General features: G+C 39.7%; 1 protein-coding gene across 1 annotated transcript in view; it reads left to right on the plus strand.

The window, feature by feature from the left end:
- Positions 1-211: 211 nt before the first annotated feature.
- LOC144979058 (kinesin-like protein KIF21A) overlaps positions 212-25,770 on the plus strand; it is a 146,178-nt gene continuing 120,619 nt past the window's right edge. Inside the window, exon 1 of the mRNA XM_078925672.1 lies at positions 212-560. Coding sequence (XP_078781798.1) covers positions 505-560 — 56 coding nt within the window. The 5' untranslated portion in view covers positions 212-504. The remainder of the gene's footprint in view (positions 561-25,770) is intronic.

A 25,770-nucleotide genomic window follows, 5' to 3' on the forward strand; every position in this document is an offset into this window, starting at 1 on the left:
ACACCGTTTTTGTGTTGGTATGTCATATCCGACTGGCGGAATGTTGTGAGTAAATTACCTATGCGTATAGCATCAATTAGATCCAGTGACAATAATTTAGGCCTATAACGATTTTCACAGTTCTGGCGAGTTTCCGACAATCACGGAATGTCCCGAGTGGTCCCGAGTGCGGTTACACATCGATCAGTCGGCGCTCTGACTGGAGTTTGACAGACGACAACGAATGAGAGCCGAGAGCAGACTGTTGTGAACTTGGGATACGCGGCAATAGTGTCTCGTGTTACTACTACACACCTGTTCGATTTTCTTCTCGGATTATTATTGTTTATTGTGGTATCTTTGTGAGTTCTTGTTCATTGAGCCTTTTTCTATGGATTATTTTATTCTATTTGAAATTTGATAACGCAGTTACCAAGGGATGTGTGCTTCCGAGGAGTATTTTATCAATCTTGTTTTTATCCATTCGTGATTACGGAGGCTCGTACTTCAGCTCCAATGTAAACAATGTCAGAACCAGATAGTAGCAAGGAGGACGATTCTTCTGTTCGGGTCGCTGTCAGGTATTTTTTTTTTTGTTTCTTTTGTTTTATTTAATTGAGCTCATTCATTTATTATATCTAATTTTAACCCGTTATTCGTTATGAGAAATAAGACAGGGGTTTGAATGCCTGAAACAACAACTTTCACAGATGTTTTATCTCCGCTCAGCTGGGTGACACACCACACTACACACGTACACCTACACAACTTGGTACTGTTAATGTTAACCTACTGGTGTCCAGCCGCTCGCGACTCGCGGTGCTTACTGTTGTAGATTATTTTTCATAGAGTTGTTTAATGTGGTTCTCATTTATTTTCTTTTAAAAAATCCAATTATGCACCTCGGTGTTTGGTGGTTGTTTTATTCTGCGATCGAGAATCTTGTTTTCTGATTTTCTGTTACTGTAACTGTTACAACAAGTTACTGTTAGACGATTTTGAGTTAAAAAAAAAAAAGAATAATAATATTGGGCAAAGTGGTCACCTTACTAAACACTGTCACGGGGGATTGGGTGGGGGGGGGGGGGGGGATGCTGATCTTTTCCCAAGTTGGCTGTTGCCACTGTTGCCCATCAGTAAATTGAAATAGCTCTCTCTCTCTCTCTCTCTCTCTCTCTCTCTCTCTCTCTCTCTCTCTCTCTCTCTCTCTCTCTCTCTCTGTGATGTGGTGGGAGAGAGAGAGAGAGAGAGAGAGAGAGAGAGAGGGAGAAGGGAGCTAATTTTTAATCTTGTCTATGGTCTAATCGTAGTTTTATCGTTTTATCATCGAAGTAAAACTGGATAGGATGCATTCACTCATTCATTCATTCATTACCCAGACAGTTTGCCTTCTAAGACCCTTACAATCAGGAATAATATATTATTATTTATTAGTATAGGAGTTGGAGCAATGCCATAGACGTAAAGGAAAGGACTCCAAACAAAGGGGGCGTGGTCCTCTTTTCGATGACAATACACGAGCAGGTGTCAAAAGATCGTTTTCGTAACATTCTACACAACTACATCAAGGCTAAGTTATTTTGATAATTAATGTAATCATCTTTGTCTACACTGATTTTAACCTTTAAGAAGCAATCATTTCTGCTATCCTTTTCAATCCAATTCAATCCACACTGTTACAATCCTAACTTTTGAAGGCTAAGAAGGTCCGATTGTTGTAATGGACAAAACTTTGCGTTGGTTTGAGAATATTTCGGTTAGCAGACCTGAAAAATAATGCAAGTTGCTCTGTATCTGTAATTTGTGTCCTACAGCGACAGAAATGTTTTCTCTTTGCCTGGCAGCCATAACTGTCAGAATTGATCTTATGGTGCCAGACTCCTCGATAACGTTTGCTTGTTTACCCAAAGACTCCGATGAATCCGAAACGGTTTAAAAAGTTCTTACCATCAATTTCACATTGATGCAGTCTCTACTACACTCATAATTTTATTGGAAAATTTCCAACCTGTTTTCTCATTCTCGATTTAAGACTTGAAGCGCGGGCCTTTATATAGCGCAATACACACAAAACGTGCTTAATTAAACTTAACGCGCCTTAACAAAGATCCCTAGCTAATAGCAACACCTGACATGTAACGATGCTACAATATAAACTATAAAGCGATAATACAATTTTCTCCCAAAGAGACAATGCTGTTAACGCCCAACATACTCATTTCACACACACACACACACACACACACACACACACACACACACACAAAATAAACCTCCTGAATATCGACCTCTCAGGCTTGCGATCTGTTGCTGTTTGTCAGGGACCTCTTGTAAAGCGCGTTGAGCACGTTTAGTGGATAGTTAGTTACATAAAACTCATTTTAAAAAATCTCATTAAAAATGAACATTTTAACAAAATTGAAAACACCAACCAACCAAGATTACTCGAAATCGTTGTAGTGTGTTGTAAGCTAATTGTGAAACTTAGGATACGGTCAAGGTCAACTTCCTATTAAAACACACTTTATTATGGACACGAATGCACACCAAGGTCGATGCACACACAAACATGATTTGTCAATGATAATAATAGACATTTAGTAGGAAGGCCAAGCGATGTGACGTCACTGGGAATGAAATTATAACTTATGCTCTTGTTGTCCTGGTGTATCTCAATTTCTTTATCAATTAAATCAACTAGCTGACGTAGAAATGTGGTAATATATTAATAATGATAGTGATAGTTGTATTATTATTATTATTATTATTATTATTATTATTATTATTATTATTATTATTATTATTATTATTATTATTATTATTATTATTATTATTATTATTTTGTTGTAGTAGTAGTAGTAGTAGTACTACTACTACTACTACTACTACTACTACTACTACTACTACTACTACTACTACTACTACTACTACTACTACTACTACTACCATCAAAATCGTCATTATTATTATTATTATTATTATATTATTATTATTATTATTATTATTATTATTATTATTATTATTATTATTATTATTATTATTATTATTATTATGGGGGGGGGGGGGGGGGAGGGGGTGGGGGAGTGGCCGAGTGGGGCATTTGCACGGTGACCCGGTAGGTCCCGGGTTCTAGCCCTGCTTCAGGCACTTTCGTTTTTTTTTCCTTGGGCAAGAGTATTAACCCCCAATTTGCTCACTTGGACAACATGGGTGAACCACATGGGTGATTCCTGTTGACATCAGACATCTTGTTTGATGAATTATATTCCTTCGTGGAATGCCTAGGCGACGAGATCTTATGATGTCGTGTCGGGAGGGATACTTCAGATGAAGAGATTATTATTACAGTCTAAGTATTGGAGTCCTTACGATTTTGTGGAACGATATGATTTCCATACACATTAACTCAAAAGTTCATGTAGTGCAATTTGTCTACCGTGTTATTTCTGTTGTGTTTCATGCAATGCTACACACCGACTCGCCTGTGTAAACAACTTCCGCACGTCCCGCGCACTGCACCAAAATTGATTGTGCTCCTTTGATGTCAGAAGTGAAGGAAGTGTTTGAGGAGGTGTGTGTTGGTGGGGGGGGGGGGGGGGTCTTTATAGATGGTGTTCTCGCCCTTTTGAATGTTGTTCTCTGAAAAAAAAAAAAACCCCAAGGAATTTAACAATTTGGCCAGAAAACTCGTCCTTCAAATATCGTATGATTCAATGACCCTCGTCATCTTGTCCAAAACTCTCAAACTCGGGACTTCTCTAAGTCTTCCGTAAAGTCCCAGGTTTCAGGGTTTTTGCCAGATGGGGGTCATTTCAATAGATCGATATTTGAAGGACGAGTCTTCTGGCCTAAATTATTAGTAGGTGTTTTGGTATATTTGTTTCCCCCAGAGGGCGGCCGTTTTATGATTAGATCGGCAGAGCCCCAGCTCTGGTTGGATCGTGAAAACAGCCACTCAACTCACTGTGGGATGAGGGTATAGATGATGTGCACTTGGCTAAGAAACTCACAACACTGCCATCCGGAAATTGAACGGACCATCACACTAAACTAATTTTAAACCTTAAACTTTTATAGTCTGGTTAATACAGACGCTGATGGCATAAAGTGATAACAAAGATCTGAGTGACGTCAACTTCGTTCTATCTATAGATAGTATGCGCTTGGCTAAGAAGCTCATAACATTGTCATCCGGAAGTATACCGGACCAACACACAAAATTGTGTGTTTCCATGAACGTTTATAGTCAGGTTAATACAGTTCAGTGAGCATTACTCATAAACACGGATGGCAAAAAACAATAACAAAGACTTGAGTGACGTCGTCTTCGAACTATCTATCGGTAGACAACTATCTGATGTCCACAGAAATCGTTCTTGTCCATGGTGAGTGGGGTTGGATGTCTTGTGGGGGATGGGAGAGGATGGAGAGAGAGAGGAAGAGAGTGAGAGAGGGAGAGAGAGAGAGAGAGAGAGAGAGAGAGAGAGAGAGATGGGGAGAAACGGAGAGAGTGAGAGAGAGAGTGGCCGAGTGGGGCATTTGCACGGTGACCCGGTAGGTCCCGGGTTCTAGCCCTGCTTCAGGCACTTTCGTTTTTTTTTTCCTTGGGCAAGAGTATTAACCCCCAATTTGCTCACTTGGACAACATGGGTGAACCACATGGGTGATTCCTGTTGACATCAGACATCTTGTTTGATGAATTATATTCCTTCGTGGAATGCCTAGGCGACGAGATCTTATGATGTCGTGTCGGGAGGGATACTTCAGATGAAGAGATTATTATTACAGTCTAAGTATTGGAGTCCTTACGATTTTGTGGAACGATATGATTTCCATACACATTCACTCAAAAGTTCATGTAGTGCAATTTGTCTACCGTGTTATTTCTGTTGTGTTTCATGCAATGCTACACACCGACTCGCCTGTGTAAACAACTTCCGCACGTCCCGCGCACTGCACCAAATTGATTGTGCTCCTTTGATGTCAGATATAAAAGTGTCTTTGAAGGGAAGGTGTGTGTGTGTGTGGGGGGGGGGGGGGGGGGGTCTTATAGATGGTGTCTCGCCCTTTTGAATGTTGTTCTCTGAAAAAAAAAAAATAAAAACCCCAAGGAATTTAACAATTTGGCCAGAAAACTCGTCCTTCAAATATCGTATGATTCAATGACCCTCGTCATCTTGTCCAAAACTCTCAAACTCGGGACTTCTCTAAGTCTTCCGTAAAGTCCCAGGTTTCAGGGTTTTTGCCAGATGGGGGTCATTTCAATAGATCGATATTTGAAGGACGAGTCTTCTGGCCTAAATTATTAGTAGGTGTTTTGGTATATTTGTTTCCCCCAGAGGGCGGCCGTTTTATGATTAGATCGGCAGAGCCCCAGCTCTGGTTGGATCGTGAAAACAGCCACTCAACTCACTGTGGGATGAGGGTATAGATGATGTGCACTTGGCTAAGAAACTCACAACACTGCCATCCGGAAATTGAACGGACCATCACACTAAACTAATTTTAAACCTTAAACTTTTATAGTCTGGTTAATACAGACGCTGATGGCATAAAGTGATAACAAAGATCTGAGTGACGTCAACTTCGTTCTATCTATAGATAGTATGCGCTTGGCTAAGAAGCTCATAACATTGCCATCCGGAAGTATACCGGACCAACACACAAAATTGTGTGTTTCCATGAACGTTTATAGTCAGGTTAATACAGTTCAGTGAGCATTACTCATAAACACGGATGGCAAAAAACAATAACAAAGACTTGAGTGACGTCGTCTTCGAACTATCTATCGGTAGACAACTATCTGATGTCCACAGAAATCGTTCTTGTCCATGGTGAGTGGGGTTGGATGTCTTGTGGGGGATGGGAGAGGATGGAGAGAGAGAGGAAGAGAGTGAGAGAGGGAGAGAGAGAGAGAGAGAGAGAGAGAGAGAGAGAGAGAGAGAGAGAGAGAGAGAGAGAGAGAGAGAGAGAGAGAGAGAGAAGCGTTGACTTTTGAACTGCTCAGTTCTAATGTCTGTCCATTGTATAGAGTCACTAAACAAGTTTGTGACGGTCAATTGGATTCAGTAGTCTGATGTTACGCCGCCCGGCAACGGCGGCCATCTTGGTTCTAAACAAAGAAAATCATTACTTTTTATTCTTCAAGCTGGCTAGAACCTTTCATATGCCTTGTGATTAGAATGTATAAAGGTCAAAACAAGATCATATTTATAATGTTTTTCTCCTCCGGATACACTTTTATGCTCGTCGGAGAAATATTTCATAGGGGCGTCCGCCATTGTTCCGATAGTTTAGAGCCAGTGTTACTAATTTACCATGCGTCATTAGAAAGGAAGTGACGTTACGACTGTTGAATCCTATATTGCCATGGTTGGCATATGGTACACACGCCGACATGGTATGGTTAAGTGGTGGTGGGTGACACATTACTCACACAGTCTTACTCCTTGCATTATATAGATAGTATGCGCCTGACTTGGAAGCTCACAACATTGCCACCCGGAAGTATAACGGACCAACACACAACACTATGTGTAACCTTGAACGTTTATAGTCTGGTTAATACAGTTTAGTGAGAATTACTCATAAACATGGATGACAAAAAACAATAACAAAGGTATGAGTGACGTCATCCCTATTCTATCTATAGATAGAATGTGCTTGGCCAAAAAGCTCACAACATTGCCACCCGGAATTATAACGGACCAACACACAAAACTATGTGTAACCATGAACGTTTATAGTCAGGTTAATACAATTGAGTAAGAATTACTCATAAACGTGGATGGCAAAAAAAAAAATAAAAAAAAATACCAAAGACCTGAGTGACGTCAACTTCATTCTATCTATAGCTGTGTGGTGAGTGACACATTACAGTCTTCCTCCTCTCACCTTTCCTCCTTTCATCACAATATAGCTGTGTCGTGAATCGGTAGGAAATCAACACGATAGAGACGAATGAGTAATGAGCTAGAACTTGGTATCCTCTATAGATAGTTCGAAGATGACGTCACTCAGGTCTTTGTTATTGTTTTTTGCCATCCGCGTTTATGAGTAATGCTCACTGAACTGTATTAACCTGACTATAAACGTTCATGGATACACACAGTTTTGTGTGTTGGTCGTTATACTTCCGGATGGCAATGTTATGAGCTTCTTAGCCAAGCGCATACTATCTATAGTAGTCGTCGCTGGTAATGAGAGAATGGCTGTGTTTAGGTGAATGATTTGCCTTTATAACATCATTCTCTCATTCCCTCATCTCTCATCCATCGTGTTTTGTTGACAAAGGGAAAACCCGAAACGTCCTGTGTGGTGAATCATGATAGAGACGAATGAGCGATTAGAGAATGGCTTTGTTTAGGTGAATGATTTGCCTTAACAACGTCATTCCCCCATCTCTCATCCATCTTGTGTTGTTGACAAAGGGAAAACCCGAAACGTCCTGTGTGGTGAATCAGTAGGAAATCCGACACGATAGAGACGAATGAGTAATTAGAGAATGGCTTTGTTCAGACGAATGATTTGCACTCTCTCGAGTTCATATGCATGGATAGTCGAACAAATTCGTTCGATATTCCAATGTCGGTGAACTCGGGGGAGGGGGAATTAATTAACAACGTCAGTCTCTCATTCTATCGTGTTTTGTGGACGAAGGGGAAAACCCGAACCGTCCACATTATCTGTATTCGTTAATGAAATTGTTGCTTTTATTCATTTTGTCGTTATATTCTAGCATTTCTGACAGAAACATTTATGTTTTAGCCAAGCCTACGGCCTATGACACATTTCCTTGGACAGCGAGTGAGTAAAGGAAGAAGGGGCGGGGGGGGGGGGGGGGCAAAGAGAGAAAGAATGACTGAGATGGAAAATGTGTGTGTGGGTGTGGGGGGGCGGGGGAGGGGGAGTAGTAGGGATAAGAGGTGTGGTGAGGAAGATTGAGAGAGAGAGAGAGAGAGAGAGAGAGAGAGAGGGGGGGGGGGAGATCGATAGACGAGAAATTGAGAGAAAGGTTGGTCAGTATGGATGAGTCAGCCCAGAGGCAGGTAACCTGTAGATTTTTGACCAATCAAAACTCACAATTTGTGGCACACCTTCACACGTGCTCGGACAAACATAGTTGGTTGTTTAAAAACAATGACGTGAATGAAATCGACCTCTATCTGGTCATTGTTATTGTTTTCATACCGCCAACTGGGTGACTAATTATCACACGATTTTCTCAATCATATGAATGTTTAAGTTTACACATAGTTTTCTGTGTTGGTTCTATTGATCAAGCGGTAGACAGTGGGTATTTTACTTAGACACATGCCATCGATAGTAAAGCCTGTGTAGTTCGCTATGTTACCCAATCACTGCCATTGTTTACATTATGACGGCTGTCCGAGAGGCGTGGTTATCTAGGTTTCTATTGCTATATCGATGTGAACCAGCACCTTCTAAGAGTTACTGTCTGACATCCTGGATTTCAACTTTCATATGGCGCATTTACACAGATTCACCATGGTCAATGCTTCATGATTTATTTACCTCCCCCCCCCCCATCCCACCCCCCTTTTCCCCCCGCCGTATATCCATATAGAAGCAACTTTCATACTTCGCAAGTCGCTTGTTCAATATCTCTCTCTCTCTCTCTCTCTCTCTCTCTCTCTCTCTCTCTCTCTCTCCTCTCTTTTCTCTTTTCTATATGTATTTTGACAGTTAATCAGGTAGTCATTCATACTTGAGTCGAATGGGGTAGTGGTGCTTCGAATATGCCTTACCCACATGGGCAAATCCAAGTTTTGCTATCTTTCATCGTCACTCATCTAGACACTAACAAATCTCAACATATCTTGAGTGTGCGAGACGAGAAACCGCGCAGCGCCAATAAATCACAGGCGCCACATTGGGTTTTGTCAATGGCTGCCTCTATTCTCACCCCCCCCCCCCCCCCCCCCCCCCGGCCGATTGGATTACCGAAAAAAACGTCGCCGGCTTTTTGCGATTTGGATTTGATTGATTTTTTTTTTAAATTGAGCAACTTGTGATAAGAAAATTAACAAATTACTGCATTACAACCTTTGGATTAAACATACAACAATTGTGGACTACTGGACTACTATTATGAAGACTAGCATCCGGGGGGTGAGAATAGTCACTTCGTTTGTCAATAATCATCTGTCTGATAATGGGGGCTTTCTCCATGAACTGCCTTACTCATGCCTTGTACAATCACACCTCCTCTACACACTTCCCCCACATCTTTCACCCCCCCCCCCCCCCCCCCGCAATTCGATACCCGATATAAGATGTGATGCAATCCGGTTAGAGATCGATAATTCTGTGTGTAGGCATCGTTACACACGTGTTAACTTAAACCCCATCACACACTTACTACACACAAACCCGACTCACGTTTACTACACATCATCCCGTCACACACTTACTACACATCAACCCCTTCACACATTTACTACACACCAACCCCGTCACACACTTAGTACACATACACCCCGTCACACCCCGAATCTGTTGATGCTATGTGTTTATATAAAATACTCACCGGTTATGCCCGACAGATAAAGCATATCAGGACACAAACCATAACTTGATTGAAATAAACACCATCGGCCAATGGGATGGACGCATTGAGCTTTTATATAGTGCAATATCCACTAAATGTGCTCAAAGCCCTTTAAAATGGGTCCCCGGCCAACAGCAACATTTAACATTTAGGACGGGACATGACGCCTGTTAGGCGATGTTACAATTTTTTCGGACAGAGACAACGCTGTTAACGGTCAGGTACACCTTTTTTACCCCTGAGTACGGTGAGAGAATGTGAGTAAAGAGCCTTTTCCAAGGACTCAACTATGCGCCGAGCGAGGCTCGAACCCAGGACCTTCCGATCCGAAAGCGTGTGTCACACCACAAGACCACATAGCCGCACATAGACGTCTCATCTTCTACTTTTCCGGTTCCTAAATCCTTGGAAGTGTGTATTTAACCAGTCCTTTGGAGGACAAATAATGAATAGGTTACATAATGAATTACAATCCGCGAGAACGAGAGACGCATGCGCACAACCAACATGACGTTCTCTCCTTAATAACATTTCCGCCGGTGACGTCACAGACTATGGGTGACGTCCAATCAAGGGACGCTACTCTTCCGCTAATCTCATTCCCTTTTGTATAACAGGATGTATGGGCAGATTCTAAGACTTACGGGACGTAAATAAAAAAATAAATAAGCGAGGATGGATGATCTTTATAGACGACCAGCATATATTTAGACTAGAAAATAAGACACCATCACTCTGACCACCAGAAGATGAATTACACAAGGTATACTGTATCGAGTCCTCTGGAGGAACGCTTTTACACTTCCATTGAGATTGGAACCATTATTTTGACATCACACGTTTGTTCCCTAATGAATGAAGGATGTGCTCGTGTTGTGTTCTCTCTCTCTCTCTCTCTCTCTCTCTCTCTCTCTCTCTCTCTCTCTCTCAAGCACAAACACACACACACACACACACACACTATCTGTCAGACAAACAAATCAATACAGTGGATCACATCAGTCATCAATCTCTCTCTTCACCCACAAGCACACACCTTATATTCATCATCATCATCATTATCATCATCATCATCATCATCATCATCATCATCATCATCATCATCATCATCATCATCATCATCACTACAACCACCACAACCACATCATCATCATCATCATCATCATCATCATCATCACTACAACAACCACCACCACCACCACCGCATCATCATAGAAAACAAAAAAAAGAAGACAAAACCCCCCACCATTTTCTAGTCTATAACCTGTCTGTCTCTTCATTCCCTTGTATTGATTTTGTTTTCCATGTAGCTTTGTGGCTTTGTTTTGTTTTGAGACTTCGCTGTTTTCACAACGTCCTATCTGGAGTCTTTTGATAAGAGGGCGACATTCAGGCGGATTAATGTCTTTGTGAGATTTTCCCCCCTGGTATTGGACATTTTATCTATTTGATTGGTATTAATATATTATATTTTCAGCCCCTAATCTTCACTAATCCTAAGAATCTGCCTAAACATCCTGCTACTGAAATAGTCATGACACCTTTTGATTCAGTATGTCACCTATTCATTATTTGTCTTGGGTACATACACACTTCTAATGATTTTGGAACCAGACGAGTAGGAGATGTGACGTGACGACTTTTCTTCTCACTAGGAACGATCTTTATTCAGGTTTTCGTCCAAGTCATCAATCACATGATTTGTTTCTGTCCAACGATTGGGTATTTCTTAACAAATGTAAACACGCTGCTTTGTTTGTGAAAGTTGTAAACAAACTCATGTGTTAAGCTGAACAAAATAACCAATCGTGATGTTCGATATTTCAAAAGCTGTGAACACTTTTCACTGTGTGGATCATTTTGAGCACGCTGTGTAGTGTGATCAATGACCTCGAGCACATGGAGATGTAATAATATAGGTCATGCCCATTGTGTTGAATGTGAAACATTCTGTGTCTGGTCTTCAAAACATAGAAGGCGATATTATGTCCACCATCTCAAGGGGTCACTGAGAGGTCGTCATCATCCCTCTGTTGTCACCTTGTCGTCACCTTGTGCTGTTGATTGGACAATCATGACACGCTTGACTGCACACGACAAAGGAGGGATAAACACGAGAATGAAGTGAAGTATATTATTCCATTTATTGGTGTGAAATCTGGTGTAAAAGACAGCTGGTGGTAATTAAAAATATTTTTTTTGATGCGCATGAATACAAATCCAACGTTTTTAGTTTTGGGTCAAATTGTCATTCAAGCAGGAGAAAGATACAAATTATGGTGAATAGAAGTAGTAATACCATACCATTTGGTTATAACAAATTTTTAATTGAGCTTTATATAGCGCAATATCCACTAAATGTGCTCAAAGCGCTTTACAAGGCAACGCAAGCTCGTTGTGTTATTGGGCACGATAAGATAACTAGTTTAATAAATGCAAAGAACTGGGTGGGGATCCCGACCTCCCATGGTGGGATGGAGGTACATGCTGTCTTCTATCCCCCCATACCCGTTTTCCAATTGCTTCCTGTCATTGTCTTGGAATGAGATAACTTACTTTTGTCCTGACCCTTGCCGGAGTTCCTTGGCTTGGAGGGAAACAGTTTTGGGAGATTATATTTTTTTCCTTGTAAATCATCTCTCTGTTATGCATTGTATTATATTTAGTTTACATGTTATATTATATGATTGGTAAACATTTGAGTGTATTCCTCTTAGTTGGGACCTGTGCTTGTGTCTGGATGAGACTTTTAGGTGATCTCAAACTTAGTACTTTGACGGTGTGCTCTTGGAATCTACAACTGTTGCCTATTTGAACCAATTCCCCTTTGTCTTACCTTTTTTTTTTTGTACTTTAATTGTAATTCTAGAACTTTTTACTATCCCATTTTCTTCCTTTTTACTGGCGCTGATATGACCTAAATGTGTTGCAAGCGCCGTAAAACCATTAAAATCAAACAAAAACAAATGCAAAGAAATGAAAGAATTGTATATTACACACACACAAACACACACACACACACACACATATATATATATATATATATATATAGAGAGAGAGAGAGAGAGAGAGAGAGAGAGAGAGAGAGAGAGAGAGAGAGAGAGAGAGAGAGAGAGAGAGAGAGAGAGAGAGAGAGAGAGAGAGAGAGAGAGAGAGAGAGAGAGAGAGAGAGAGAGAGAGAGAGTTTGAGATCAAAGTGACTGGTGATCTGTGATTGGTAAATACAGCTAGATGATAATGAAAGAATAATTGAGGCCAAAGAATCGAGTGAATATATTGTGCATGTCATTCGGCTAGGCTTAACAGTTCATCCCTGATTGTCAACAAAGTGTCCACTAAAATCACACACTACACACTACACAGCACACTGGATTATCTGTTGATTCCTTGCACACATTTATCCAGTTGTTAATATTTTGACACAGCTGTATAAACATAGAGAATGACAATACCACAAGATTGTTTGTCGATACTTTGATCTATTTCAATATTCTATGAAGCGACTAATATCAATGTAAAAGGAAGTTTCACTCCTCATCTATCGTCGAGCCAAATTTGAAAAGTTATAAACAAAAAGGGTTTTTGAAGGCCTATATATGGTCAGTATTATTATATGGCTGCGAAGGCTGGGCAATTACAGAAGACATTAGAAAGAAACTGGAGACAACAGAAATGTGGTTTCTTAGAAGGATGTTAAAAATCTTATGGACAGAGAAGAAAACTAATGAAGAATTATTAGAGCAAGCTGAAAGTAAAAGGTTATTAATTCGTACAATAAGAAAAAGATAAATGCAATTTTTAGGTCACCTAAATCGACATAAATGTATTGAACATTTTGTTCTCATAGGAAAGATAGAAGGTAAAAAGAGTAAAGGCAGACCAAGAAAAACATATTTGAATAGTTTGAACAGATGGGTGACAAAGAAAGGAAATTACAAGAACCCCCCCCCCCCCCAAAAAAAAAAAAAACAAAAACAAAAACAAACAAACAAAAAAAACAAAAAACAAAAACAAAACAAACAAACAAACTAACAAAACCAGTCGATCTGAAGAATATAAGTAATAAAATTGTCCCAACTATTGGGAACCTCTGTGGTGTAATGGTAGCACGTCGGACTGGTAATCAGAAGGTCTGAGGTTCGATCCCCAGTCGAGTTAGACTGATTTTTTTGGGATGTGTGTTTTTTTCTTGTATTTTTCTTTCTTGCTTTGCCTGACACCTTTCTTACACACATGTTCAGATGTGTATCTTACGGGTTAAAGATTAGCTTTGGCTGCAATCGAATTGGTAAAGGGCTAATTTATAAACTAATATAAAACAATGGTCATCAATTGTTGATTATGTCTGTGTTCTTCATTGTAAAAACCTTTAAATCTCTGTGTAACACCATTCAATGTTGATTGATAATATTGAATATTGAATATCTTTTATCTGAAACATAAATAGGTGTCATCATCGATATTCGTAGTATAATTATCTTGTAATTTAATGGCACAAATCGGTAGTTTATCGATCTCTACAACTATCTCTTTGTATGAAATATGATTTTGAAGTCAGCTGTCATCGTTATTCTCTCGTGACCTTTGACCCTGCCTATCTATTTATAACAACCAGACTAAGGTCTAGAACATAAGGCCCTATAGATCGTTCGAAGATGACGTCACTCAGGTCTTTGTTATTGTTTTTTGCCATCCGCGTTTATGAGTAATGCTCACTGAACTGTATTAACCCGACTATAAACGTTCATGGATACACGCAGTTTTGTGTGTTGGTCCGTTATACTTCCGGATGGCAATGTTATGAGCTTCTTAGGTAAGCGCATACTATCTATAGCGACCACCCTAAATCAGTGGGGACTTTCCACCTGCCCTACATGGAAGTGTTGCAGAAAAAAACCCAAAACAAAACAAAAAAAAAAAAAAAAAAAAAAAAAAAAAACAAACCAAAAAAAAAAAAACAAACTCCAAAACCACAGAGCCTCTGCTTGAACAATGTATAGATAGTATGCAGATGACGTTACTCAGGCCTTTGTTATTGTTTTTGCCATCCGCGTTTGTGAGTTGTTCTCACTAAACTGTATTAACCAGACTATAAAAGTTCATGGTTACACATGGTTTGTGTGTTGGTCTGTTATACTTCCGGATGGCAATGTTGTGAACTCCTTGGCCAAGCACATTCTATCTATAGAAACTTGAGCTTTGACCTTTTATATAGATATGAAGTGAGTAGAAAAGTGCCAGAAGACAATAGAGAATAAAAATTTTTTTTTCGCGGCGGTGGTGGGGTTTGAACCTGCGACCTTATTGGTACGACAACTCCGCCTGGCAGGTGAGAGCGTGGCTCTACCGTGTGAGCTATCCACGAACACTAAAATATTCGTTTCAAACCCAAAGTCATTTCTAGATCCCTCTCTCACCCACTTCTTGAGATCGCCGATTCGTTCACCACCATCGCGAAGTAATTTTGACCAGCAGTTAAGCTTAATAGCCAATATTCTCATCACAAACATATAACATAGAAACGATTGAGACATTGAGTATGCTCCGGTGTATGGGGTGAATTTTTAATTCAGAAAAGTGAGTGGAGCAGGCACTTATGTTGGTAACAACAAGATATGAAGTGAGTAGAAAAGTGCCAGAAGACAATAGAGAATTATTCTCTATTGTCTTCTGGCACTTTTCTACTCACTTCATATCTTGTTGTTACCAACATAAGTGCCTGCTCCACTCACTTTTCTGAATTAAAAATTCACCCCATACACCGGAGCATACTCAATGTCTCAATCGTTTCTATGTTATATGTTTGTGATGAGAATATTGGCTATTAAGCTTAACTGCTGGTCAAAATTACTTCGCGATGGTGGTGAACGAATCGGCGATCTCAAGAAGTGGGTGAGAGAGGGATCTAGAAATGACTTTTGGTTTGAAACGAATATTTTAGTGTTCGTGGATAGCTCACACGGTAGAGCCACGCTCTAACCTGCCAGGCGGAGTTGTCGTACCAATAAGGTCGAAGGTTCAAACCCCACCACCGCCGCGAAAAATTTTTTTTATTCTCTATTGTCTTCTGGCACTTTTCTACTCACTTCATATCTTGTTGTTACCAACATAAGTGCCTGCTCCACTCACTTTTCTGACCTTTTATATAGAGCAATATCTACTAAACGTGCTCAAGACTCCTTCCTCACATTATCTCACCGTACTCAGGTGTAAAATGATGAGTACCTAGCCGTTAACAGCGTTGTCTCCGTCCGAATAAAAAACTATATTATCGTCTAACAGGCGTCATGTCACGTCCTGCATGTTTAGTGTTGCTGTTGGCTAGGGACCCCTTGTAAAGCGCTTTGAGCACGTTTATTGCGCTATATCAAAGCTCAAGTGAAATAAACGCGCCCCTACCCCCATCCCCCTGGCTGAATTTCCCATACAATGTGCCTTCTGTAGGACAGACGGGAATATGAGATTCGACAAGTTATGGGCTGCCCGAATTTCCTTATTACTATTTAATGTTGTTCGTGACGAAAGGGTTAATAATCTTTACTACTACAAATAACAAGGTGAAGTTGAATGTAAACTTCAATTTAATCTACGAAAACAGATAAAATGGACGTTTCGGGTTTCCCCTTTGTCAAAATCAATTCATCTTAACGCCACTACCACATTATCTCTTTCGTCTGTAGTGTTTCATTCATCCTGTTTTGTTGATAAAGGCGAAACCCGAAACGTCCATTTTATCTGTCTTCGTATATTAAATTGAAGCTTGATTGAAGCTTGCATTCAATTTTACATTGTTATTTATTTCTTCGAGCTTCGAGCAGCAACACTTACATTATACTTTACGTTTAGTCTGTCCCCCCCCCCCCCCCCCCCCCCCCCCCCATTTCCATCGCTCCTTTGTCTTGTGCAGTTTCATGGTGTGAGGCGAGGGCTATTATTATCCCAGCCCTCTCCCTAAATAATAACGCGTAGTGATATCATGTTTGCAATAATAATTTGTGACGTCAGATTATCAATCGTTAATTTCATGAAAAATCAGGTTCTTTAAAAAGAAGTAGATATCACTTGAATGTTGTCAAACATGCCTTTTATTCAAAGATGACGAAATAGGAATGGATTGAGGGATAGAATAAAAACTTTCTTACACTCTTGCGTTTTGGAATTCGAACTAAGTTCCCGATGCCCAGTCGAAGTAGGCCGGTGGTGATGACAATGATGATGGCGATGATGATGGCGATGACGACAACGACGTAGATGGCGATGAGAACGACAATAACAACGATGATGACGGTGAAATGATATTTAACTTATCACTCCAAATGAATACCGCTAAACCACGAGGCAATGTAGAATGTGAAACATAAAGTTTTTGTCGTTGTCTGCTGAAAGATGGGGGTCCCGTTACCTCAGTTGGTAGAGCACTCGCTTCACACGCAAAGGGACCGAGATCGATCCCGGGTGCAGGCGAGATTTTGTTCTGACCCCCCCCCCCCTGTCCACCCAGCAGTGATTGGGTAGCTGGGTCTGTTAATCTGGCGGAAAGTACTTTGCGATAGACTAGAGTCCTATCCAGCAAGTAATTACTATAGTCTGTTTCACGCTATAGAAACCGGAATAAACTCCGTCTCCATGGGCCTAATGGCTATGAATGACTACTGTTGAAAGATGTCGAGTCCATAACGTTCCTTGTTATATAATATATTATAATTATATTGTTTTCCTTGTATAATCTTTATGCTGTTATTTTCAATGTTTGGAATCAGCAAACACTGTGTAGTGCACTTTGTTGGTGTCATGCGTTTAGGACACATACTCACAACACTCGTCAGCCGGATGTTACGTATCAACACACAAAACTGTGTGTAGCCTTGACCCTTTTATAGTCTGATGTAATTTAGTGAGAGCTAATCACCAAAAATGGCTGTCTAAAAACAATAACAAAGAGTTGAGTAACGTCAATTTCATTCCTTCTACTTCTATACGTTCTACCAGCTGTACCGTGATAGTGGTAGCCCACCGGAACTGGATCATCAACCTTGACTGCGAAATATTGGTGCTATGCGTTTACTTAAAAAAACTCATAACAATGGCAGCCGGATATTCCGTTCCATCTCTCTCTCTCTCTCTCTCTCTCTCTCTCTCTCTTTCTCTCTCTCTCTCTCTCTCTCTCTCTCTCTCTCCTGGGACTTCGGCGAAAAACCCCCGGCTCACTTAACCTTGTGGGCAACAGATAGAACTGGACCCATTCCCATTTAGAAACAACATAAAATAGGACGATGACGATGATGATTTTTTACCGGTTCATAACTGGGAACTATAAGAGCAGAACCCCAGGATGCACGACAAAAATGTTAGAAGAAAGAAACCTCATCATCCTCCAACAAAGAAGAAAAGAAACCCGTCTGTCATTCATGTTCAAGATAATAACAGATCAAATACCATCAATAAAGGCAGACTCCTTTTTCACGCCACGACCAAACAAAAAAAAAATCCGAGCACTCACTTTCGCCAATCACATAACCGAAAACCCCTTTGAGAGATACGCCACAAACAATTCGAACTGCTTCAAAATCCCACAGACAAGAACACAAAACTACAGAAATTCTTTCTTCATTAGAACTATCTCGGAGTGGAATGGGCTGGATGAACTGGTCATCATGGCACCACACCTAAACGATTTCAAGGCCTGACTGACATGGGCCCGCGCCCAATGAGGACGCCGCTGAAATACAACCAGACCATTGGTTTCTTCAGCGCCAACCATACAGCTACAGATACACCGTATAATGAGATTTGTTGACTTAGGGTTTGTATCATCATGAATTATTCTTGCAGCAAAATGCCTGTATAATGTCGTTATATAAACCTCTACACCCAGTACGCTGTGCATTGTCCGTGTCTATCCACATTGCATACATTTGCATATCATTAGCATCTTCTGAGTTATCGGATACGTGCTATTAGTCGATATTTTCGAACACAAAAAATATATATGAATGAATGAATACATGGATGAATATAACAAGTAGATATGGGGTAGATAATGGGTGAATGAATGAATGAATGAATACAGAGATGAATATAACAAGTAGATATGGGGTAGATAATGGGTGAATGAATGAATGAATAAATACATAGATGAATATAACAAGTAGATATGTGGTAGATAATGGGTGAATGAATGAATGAATGAATGAATGAATGAATAAATACATAGATGAATATAACAAGTAGATATGGGGTAGATAATGGGTGAATGAATGAATGAATGAATGAATGAATGAATGAATGAATGAATAAATACATAGATGAATATAACAAGTAGATATGGGGTAGATAATGGGTGAATGAATGAATGAATGAATGAATGAATGAATGAATAAATACATAGATGAATATAACAAGTAGATATGTGGTAGATAATGGGTGAATGAATGAATGAATGAATACAGAATGAATATACAAGTAGATATGGGTAGATAATGGAGTGAATGAATAGATGAATTAAATGAGATGATACAGATGAATATAACAAGTAGATATGGGTGTAATGATGAATGATGAATGAATGAATGAATGAATGAATGAATAAATACATAGATGACTATAACAAGTAGATATGGGGTAGATAATGGGTGAATGAATGAATGAATGAATGAATGAATGAATGAATGAATGAATGAATGAATGAATGAATGAATAAATACATAGATGAATATAACAAGTAGATATGTGGTAGATAATGGGTGAATGAATGAATGAATGAATGAATGAATGAATGAATAAATACATAGATGAATATAACAAGTAGATATGTGGTAGATAATGGGTGAATGAATGAATGAATGAATACAGAGATGACTATAACAAGTAGATATGGGGTAGATAATGGGTGAATGAATGAATGAATGAATGAATAAATACACGGATGAATATAACTAGTAGATATGTGGTAGATAATGGGTGAATGAATGAATAAATACAACTTAGATGTAGATATAATTCATAGATGAATATAACTAATGGTAGGTAATGGGTGAATGAATGAATTGATAATTTCAATTCGATTCAGTTTAATTCAATTCAACGTTTAAATAAGCTTTTATATAGTGCAATATCCACTAAATGTGCTCAAAGCGCTTTACAAGGGGTCCCTGGCCAACACCAACACTTAACACGTAGGACGAAACATGACGCCTGTTACAATTACCATATACAATACAAATTATTTAGACTAGAAAACAAGATGTCATCACTCTGACACCAGAAGATCATTTACACAAGGTTTGTATCCACCAATCCTCCTTAAGAGTGATTTTACACTTCCAGTGAGATTGGAACCAGTTTTTTTTGAAGTCGTCCTTTTCTTCCATATTATCTATCATTAAAAGTAAAAGTTTATAATGCCATTGATAGTGTCAGACACGTGGATTTGCGCTATAAATAGTAACACAGAACGACGTCTTGTAAGGTGCATGATAAGAAGAGGTCATTGGTTGTAAAACATGGGTTTATATATAGATAGTATGCGCTTTGCTAAGAAGCTCACAACATTGCCATCTGGAAGTATAATGGACCAATGTTGTTTTTTTGCCATCCATGTTTATGAGTAATTCTCACTAAACTGTATTACCCAGACTATAAAAACGTTCAAGGTTACACATAGTGTTGTCTGTTGGTCCGTTATATTTCCGGATGGCAATGTTGTGAGCTTCTTAGCCAAGCGCATACTATCTATATCCGGCTGGAGTGTTTTTGGTCAAACGCATAGCACCCATTGTTATGAATTAGTTTGACATTCTGACCAGCAAATGTAAAATCACAAGAATATCGTCTGCCTGAACGTATATCAACCCCCCCCCCCCCAATTGTCGTCCATACAACGGTCATATCTCCGATGGAACAAATATATCGATCGATTCTGCAAGATTCCAGACTCGTGTCGAAGTACCATGGATGGGTGCCAAGGTGTGTTACACAATACAATACAATACAACACAACAACACATCTACCAGCACAATGGATGGGGGGGGGGGGGGGGGGGATGGCGAGAATATACGATGTGGATGTGGATGGAGTCGTGATGGGAATTATAATAAGGATGATGATGATGGTGATGATCCGGATGATAAGAGTGATAACGATGAGGATGATGATGATGATGATATTATTGTTGCTGTTATAATAATGATGACGATGATAAAATTAATATTATTATTATTATTATTATTATTATTATTATTATTATTATTATTATTATTATTATTATTATTATTATTATTATTATTATTATTATTGTTAGTACTATTGTTGTTGTTGTTATTATTATTTTTTTTATTAGTATCATTATTATTATCATTGTTGTTATTATTATTTTGTGTGTTGCTATGTTTATTTTGTCTGACGAATGATGTATTTTACGTAAACCCATAGCATCAGTAATAATAATAATAATAATAATAATAATAATAATAATAATAATAATAATAATAATAATAATAATAATAATAATAATAATAATATGGGTTATTTCCAATAGACCTCACTCCTCCTCTACCCGAGACAGGGGCTGGGCTGGGCTGGAATCGAACGCCTTTTTATCGATTCTCCCCTTTCTTCGATTGGAAGGTGGCCAATTGGCAAATCATTGGTTGTGTGTGTACGTGTGTGTGTACGTGTGTGTGTGTATGGGGGGGGGGGGAGGGATCCTTCTTAAAACTGAAAAGTCGTGTTTGTACCTATTAAGAATTTTGGTCAGAACACTGACAGGTGTTTCAAATATCTATCGATTTAAACATTACCCTCATTGTGGTAAAAAATCGCAAAACTTGGGACACGAGAATTGGATAGATAGATAGATAGATAGATAGATAGATAGATAGATAGATAGATAGATAGATAGATAGATAGATTCATAGATAGATTGATTGGTTAATTGATTGATAGATAGATAGGTAGGTAGGTAATTAGGCAGATAGATAGATAGATAGATAGATAGATAGATAGATAGATAGATAGATAGATAGATAGAGACAGACAAACAGATAGATGTGTGTGTGTGTGTGTGAGAGAGAGAGAGAGAGAGAGAGAGAGAGAGAGAGAGAGAGAGAGAGAGAGAGAGAGAGAGAGAGAGAGAGAGAGATAAAATGTGTGTGTGTGTGTTGTGATTGATATATTATCAGTGACGGTGTGTATTGATATCGTGTTCTAGGTGTGTCAGTCCGAGTACACATGCCCTGCCCTAGTTTGGGACGATATCAGAATCAGATCACACAATGTAGGTCAGGGACTTCTGTAAGACTTCTGCTGTCGTCACTCTGTTATGTGTGCTGTAGTCGATCTGAGTTTTCATGGGTTGTTTGGTGTCACTTATTCGCCTTAATAGATAGTATGCGCTTGGCTAAGCTCACAACATTGCCATCCCGAAGTGTAAGGGACCAACACACAAAAAGTAACCATGAACGTTTAAGTCTGGTTAATACAGTTAAGTGAGAATTACTCATAAACGTGCATGGCAAAAAAAACAAAAAAAAAAAAAACAAAACAAAAACAACAATAACAAAGACCCGAGTGACGTCAACTTCGTTCTATCTATTTTCTGTATATCCGTCCGGCCGTAATTCTTAATTAACCAGTAGATTTTTGACCAATCAAAACATGGAATTTGTGGCACACCTTCACACGTGCTCGGACAAACATATATGGTTGTTTATAAACAATAACGTGAATGAATTCGACCTTTCTCTGATCAATGTTGTTGTTTTCATACCACCAAATGGGTGACTAGTTATCACAGGACTTTCTCGATCTGATTATAAACGTTTAAGTCTATACATAGTTTTCTCTTTAATTATATTGATCAAGCGATATTTTACTTAGATACATACCATTGATAGGAAAAAAACATATAGTTTGATGTATTAACCAATCAGTGCCATTGTTTACATGATGACGACTGTCCGAGAGGCGTGGCTATCTATGTGTCTATTGGACAGAATTGGATATCACACTAGGACATTTTTTAGATGTCACTGATATCACAGCATCTGTGACCATAAGGAATGCATGAAAGATGTTGTCACACACTTACAACACACCCACACACAGACACCTACACATTTAAATTGCCCTGCTTTTTTGTTTGAACTCTTTAAGTAAATCCAAGCGGGAGGCTTATGTACATCTGTTACCCTGTGTATCTACTGTTTTTTCGTTGTCTGATTTTCTCTGTAGTCCACACACATACACACACACACACACACACAACACATACAGACAGAGAGAGAGAGAGAGAGAGAGAGAGAGAGAGGGGGGGGGGGGAGAAGAGAGAGAGTATGTGCTATTTTTCGTTGTCTGATTTTCTCTGTAGTCCACACATACACACACACACACACAGAGAGAGAGAGAGAGAGAGAGAGAGAGAGAGAGAGAGAGAGAGAGAGAGAGAGAGAGAGAGAGAGAGAGAGAGAGATCTCCAATGGAAACCGGTACACGAAAGACGTTCCATCAACAAACTCCTCGTATTCCACAAAGCACAAAACGGAAAACTCCAAATTCCAACTAGCCATTTGAAACATAACACCAACAAAACAAGAAACTCATCATTTCATTTTGAAATTCCCCACTCAAGGACAAACCATCATCTTTACTCTTTCTTCCCCTCCACCATCCGACTTTGGAACTCCTTACCAACCAATTGTAAACAAGCCATTTCGACTGTGATGACTTCAAAAAATTAACTCCCTGCTTCCCTCTAAACCCCCTGTTACTGAAAAGACGGTCATACAATCTACAGCCTGAAGCTTTGGTCTTAATGGAAGAAATAGAAGAAGAAGAAGAAGAAGAAGAAGAAGAAGAAGAAGAAGAAGAAGAAGAAGAAGAAGAAGAAGAAGAAGAAGAAGAAGAAGAAGAAGAAGAAGAAGAAGAGGAGGAAGAGGAGGAGGAGGAGGAGGAGGAGGAGGAATCAAATGACAAAAAATGTTGGCTGCATCGTAACGAATGTGACGATTTCCCTATGGGTGGGAAGGAGGGTCATTTAAATCGATGTGACGATTCCCCTACAGGTGGGAAGGAGGGTCATTTAAATCGATGTGACGATTTCCCTATGGGTGGGAAGGAGGGTCATTTAAATCGATGTGACGATTTCCCTATGGGTGGGAAGGAGGGTCATTTAAATCGATGTGACGATTTCCCTATGGGTGGGAAGGAGGGTCATTTAAATCGATGTGACGATTTCCCTATGGGTGGGAAGGAGGGTCATTTAAATCGATGTGACGATTTCCCTATGGGTGGGAAGGAGGGTCATTTAAATCGATGAGACGATTTCCCTATGGGTGGAAAGGAGGGTCATTTAAATCGATGTGACGATTTCCCTATGGGAGGGAAGGAGGGTCATTTAAATCGATGTGACGATTTCCCTATAGGTGGGAAGGAGGGTCATTTAAATCGATGTGACGATTTCCCTATGGGTGGGAAGGAGGGTCATTTAAATCGATGTGACGATTTCCCTATGGGTGGGAAGGAGGGTCATTTAAATCGATGTGACGATTTCCCTATGGGTTGGAAGGAGGGTCATTTAAATCGATGTGACGATTTCCCTATGGGTGGGAAGGAGGGTCATTTAAATCGATGTGACGATTTCCCTATAGGTGGGAAGGAGGGTCATTTAAATAGATGTGACGATTTCCCTATGGGAGGGAAGGAGGGTCATTTAAATCGATGTGACGATTTCCCTATGGGTGGGAAGGAGGGTCATTTAAATCGATGTGACGATTTCCCTATGGGTGGGAAGGAGGGTCATTTAAATCGATGTGACGATTTCCCTATGGGTGGGAAGGAGGGTCATTTAAATCGATCGATATTTGAAGAAGAGTTTTCTGGCCAAATTTTAAAATACGACTTTATCCATAGTACGGCCGTGAATGGGTTAATTTACTACCAGCTATCGATGAAGAAAGATTGTTTACTTTGGGAACAGGGAAGACAAGTCGTGACGTCACACCTAATTTATTTGGTTCCTAAATCATTGGAAGTGTGTATGTAACCAGTCCTTTTGGCGGAATCATTCCTATTTCCACTCTTCCTTTTCCACTCCACCATTGTCTCTGACATTCCGATTTTCAAAAATGATGATAATGGTAAGAAAAAAAATGAAAGGTGGGGGGGGGGGGGGGGGGGGGGGGGGGGATTTTGTTTTTTTAATGAAGCAAAGTAGGAAAATTAATCTTTCCCCCTTCCCCATTTCATTACCTAATACATGTGATATGTAATTTTGCCAGCTGTGCCTGAATACTGTCTTTATGTGTTTGGTAACAAAGTTGGTGGTTATTATGAAACAGAGATATAATCCATTGTTAAAAGATTGCTATCGGGTTTATTTTGGGTCTCAAATTCCTATTTTCTGGCGCTCTGATTCCACTTAAGGAATATGAAGGGTTGGCAGCTCTAGGAGGAGGAGGACGTGAGGGAATGAGATTAGAGGAAGATTAGCGTCCCTTGATTGGACGTCACCCATAGTCTGTGACGTCACCGGCGGAAAAGTTATTAGAGAGAGAACGTCATGTTGGTTGTGCGCATGCGTCTCTCGTCCTCGCTTCCGCGCACAACCAACATGACGTTCTCTCTCTAATAACTTTTCCGCCGGTGACGTCACAGACTATGGGTGACGTCCAATCAAGGGACGCTACTCTTCCGCTAATCTCATTCCCTATTGAATCATAAGGCGGCATCACTATTTCAGTATCAGGATGTAGAGGCAGATTCTAAGGATTACGGGACGTAAAAGAGGGAGGATGGATGATATTTATTGACGATCAGCATTTATTTAGACCATAAAATGAAATACCATTAACTCTGAAACCAGAATATCAATTACACAAGGTGTGTATCCAGGCCTCTGGCTGCACACTTCCAATGAGATTGGAACCCGATATTTGGTATTTTCTTCCCTATTAAGATAACTTGTTTACCTTGTGAATATGCAGCTCGGCGTTCGTCATCACTGTTACCCAATGGTGTGTCTGTGTATGTGTGTGTGTGTGTGTGTGTGTGTGTGTGTGTGTGTGTGTGACGAATGATGACAACATCTGTGGCAGACAATGGAATGTAGAATTACACACACGTGTTGTCATAATGACATTGTTACCACTCGAGACTGAAATACAGAGACATGAAACTCATGGAGTGACAATAGGGTTTTGATATCGTATAGTCATGCGTATTG

This window comes from Berghia stephanieae, chromosome 8 (genome assembly GCF_034508935.2).
Source record: "Berghia stephanieae isolate SIO BIC M18660-M18661 chromosome 8, UCSD_Bste_1.3, whole genome shotgun sequence".
Lineage (NCBI taxonomy): Eukaryota > Metazoa > Mollusca > Gastropoda > Nudibranchia > Aeolidiidae > Berghia > Berghia stephanieae.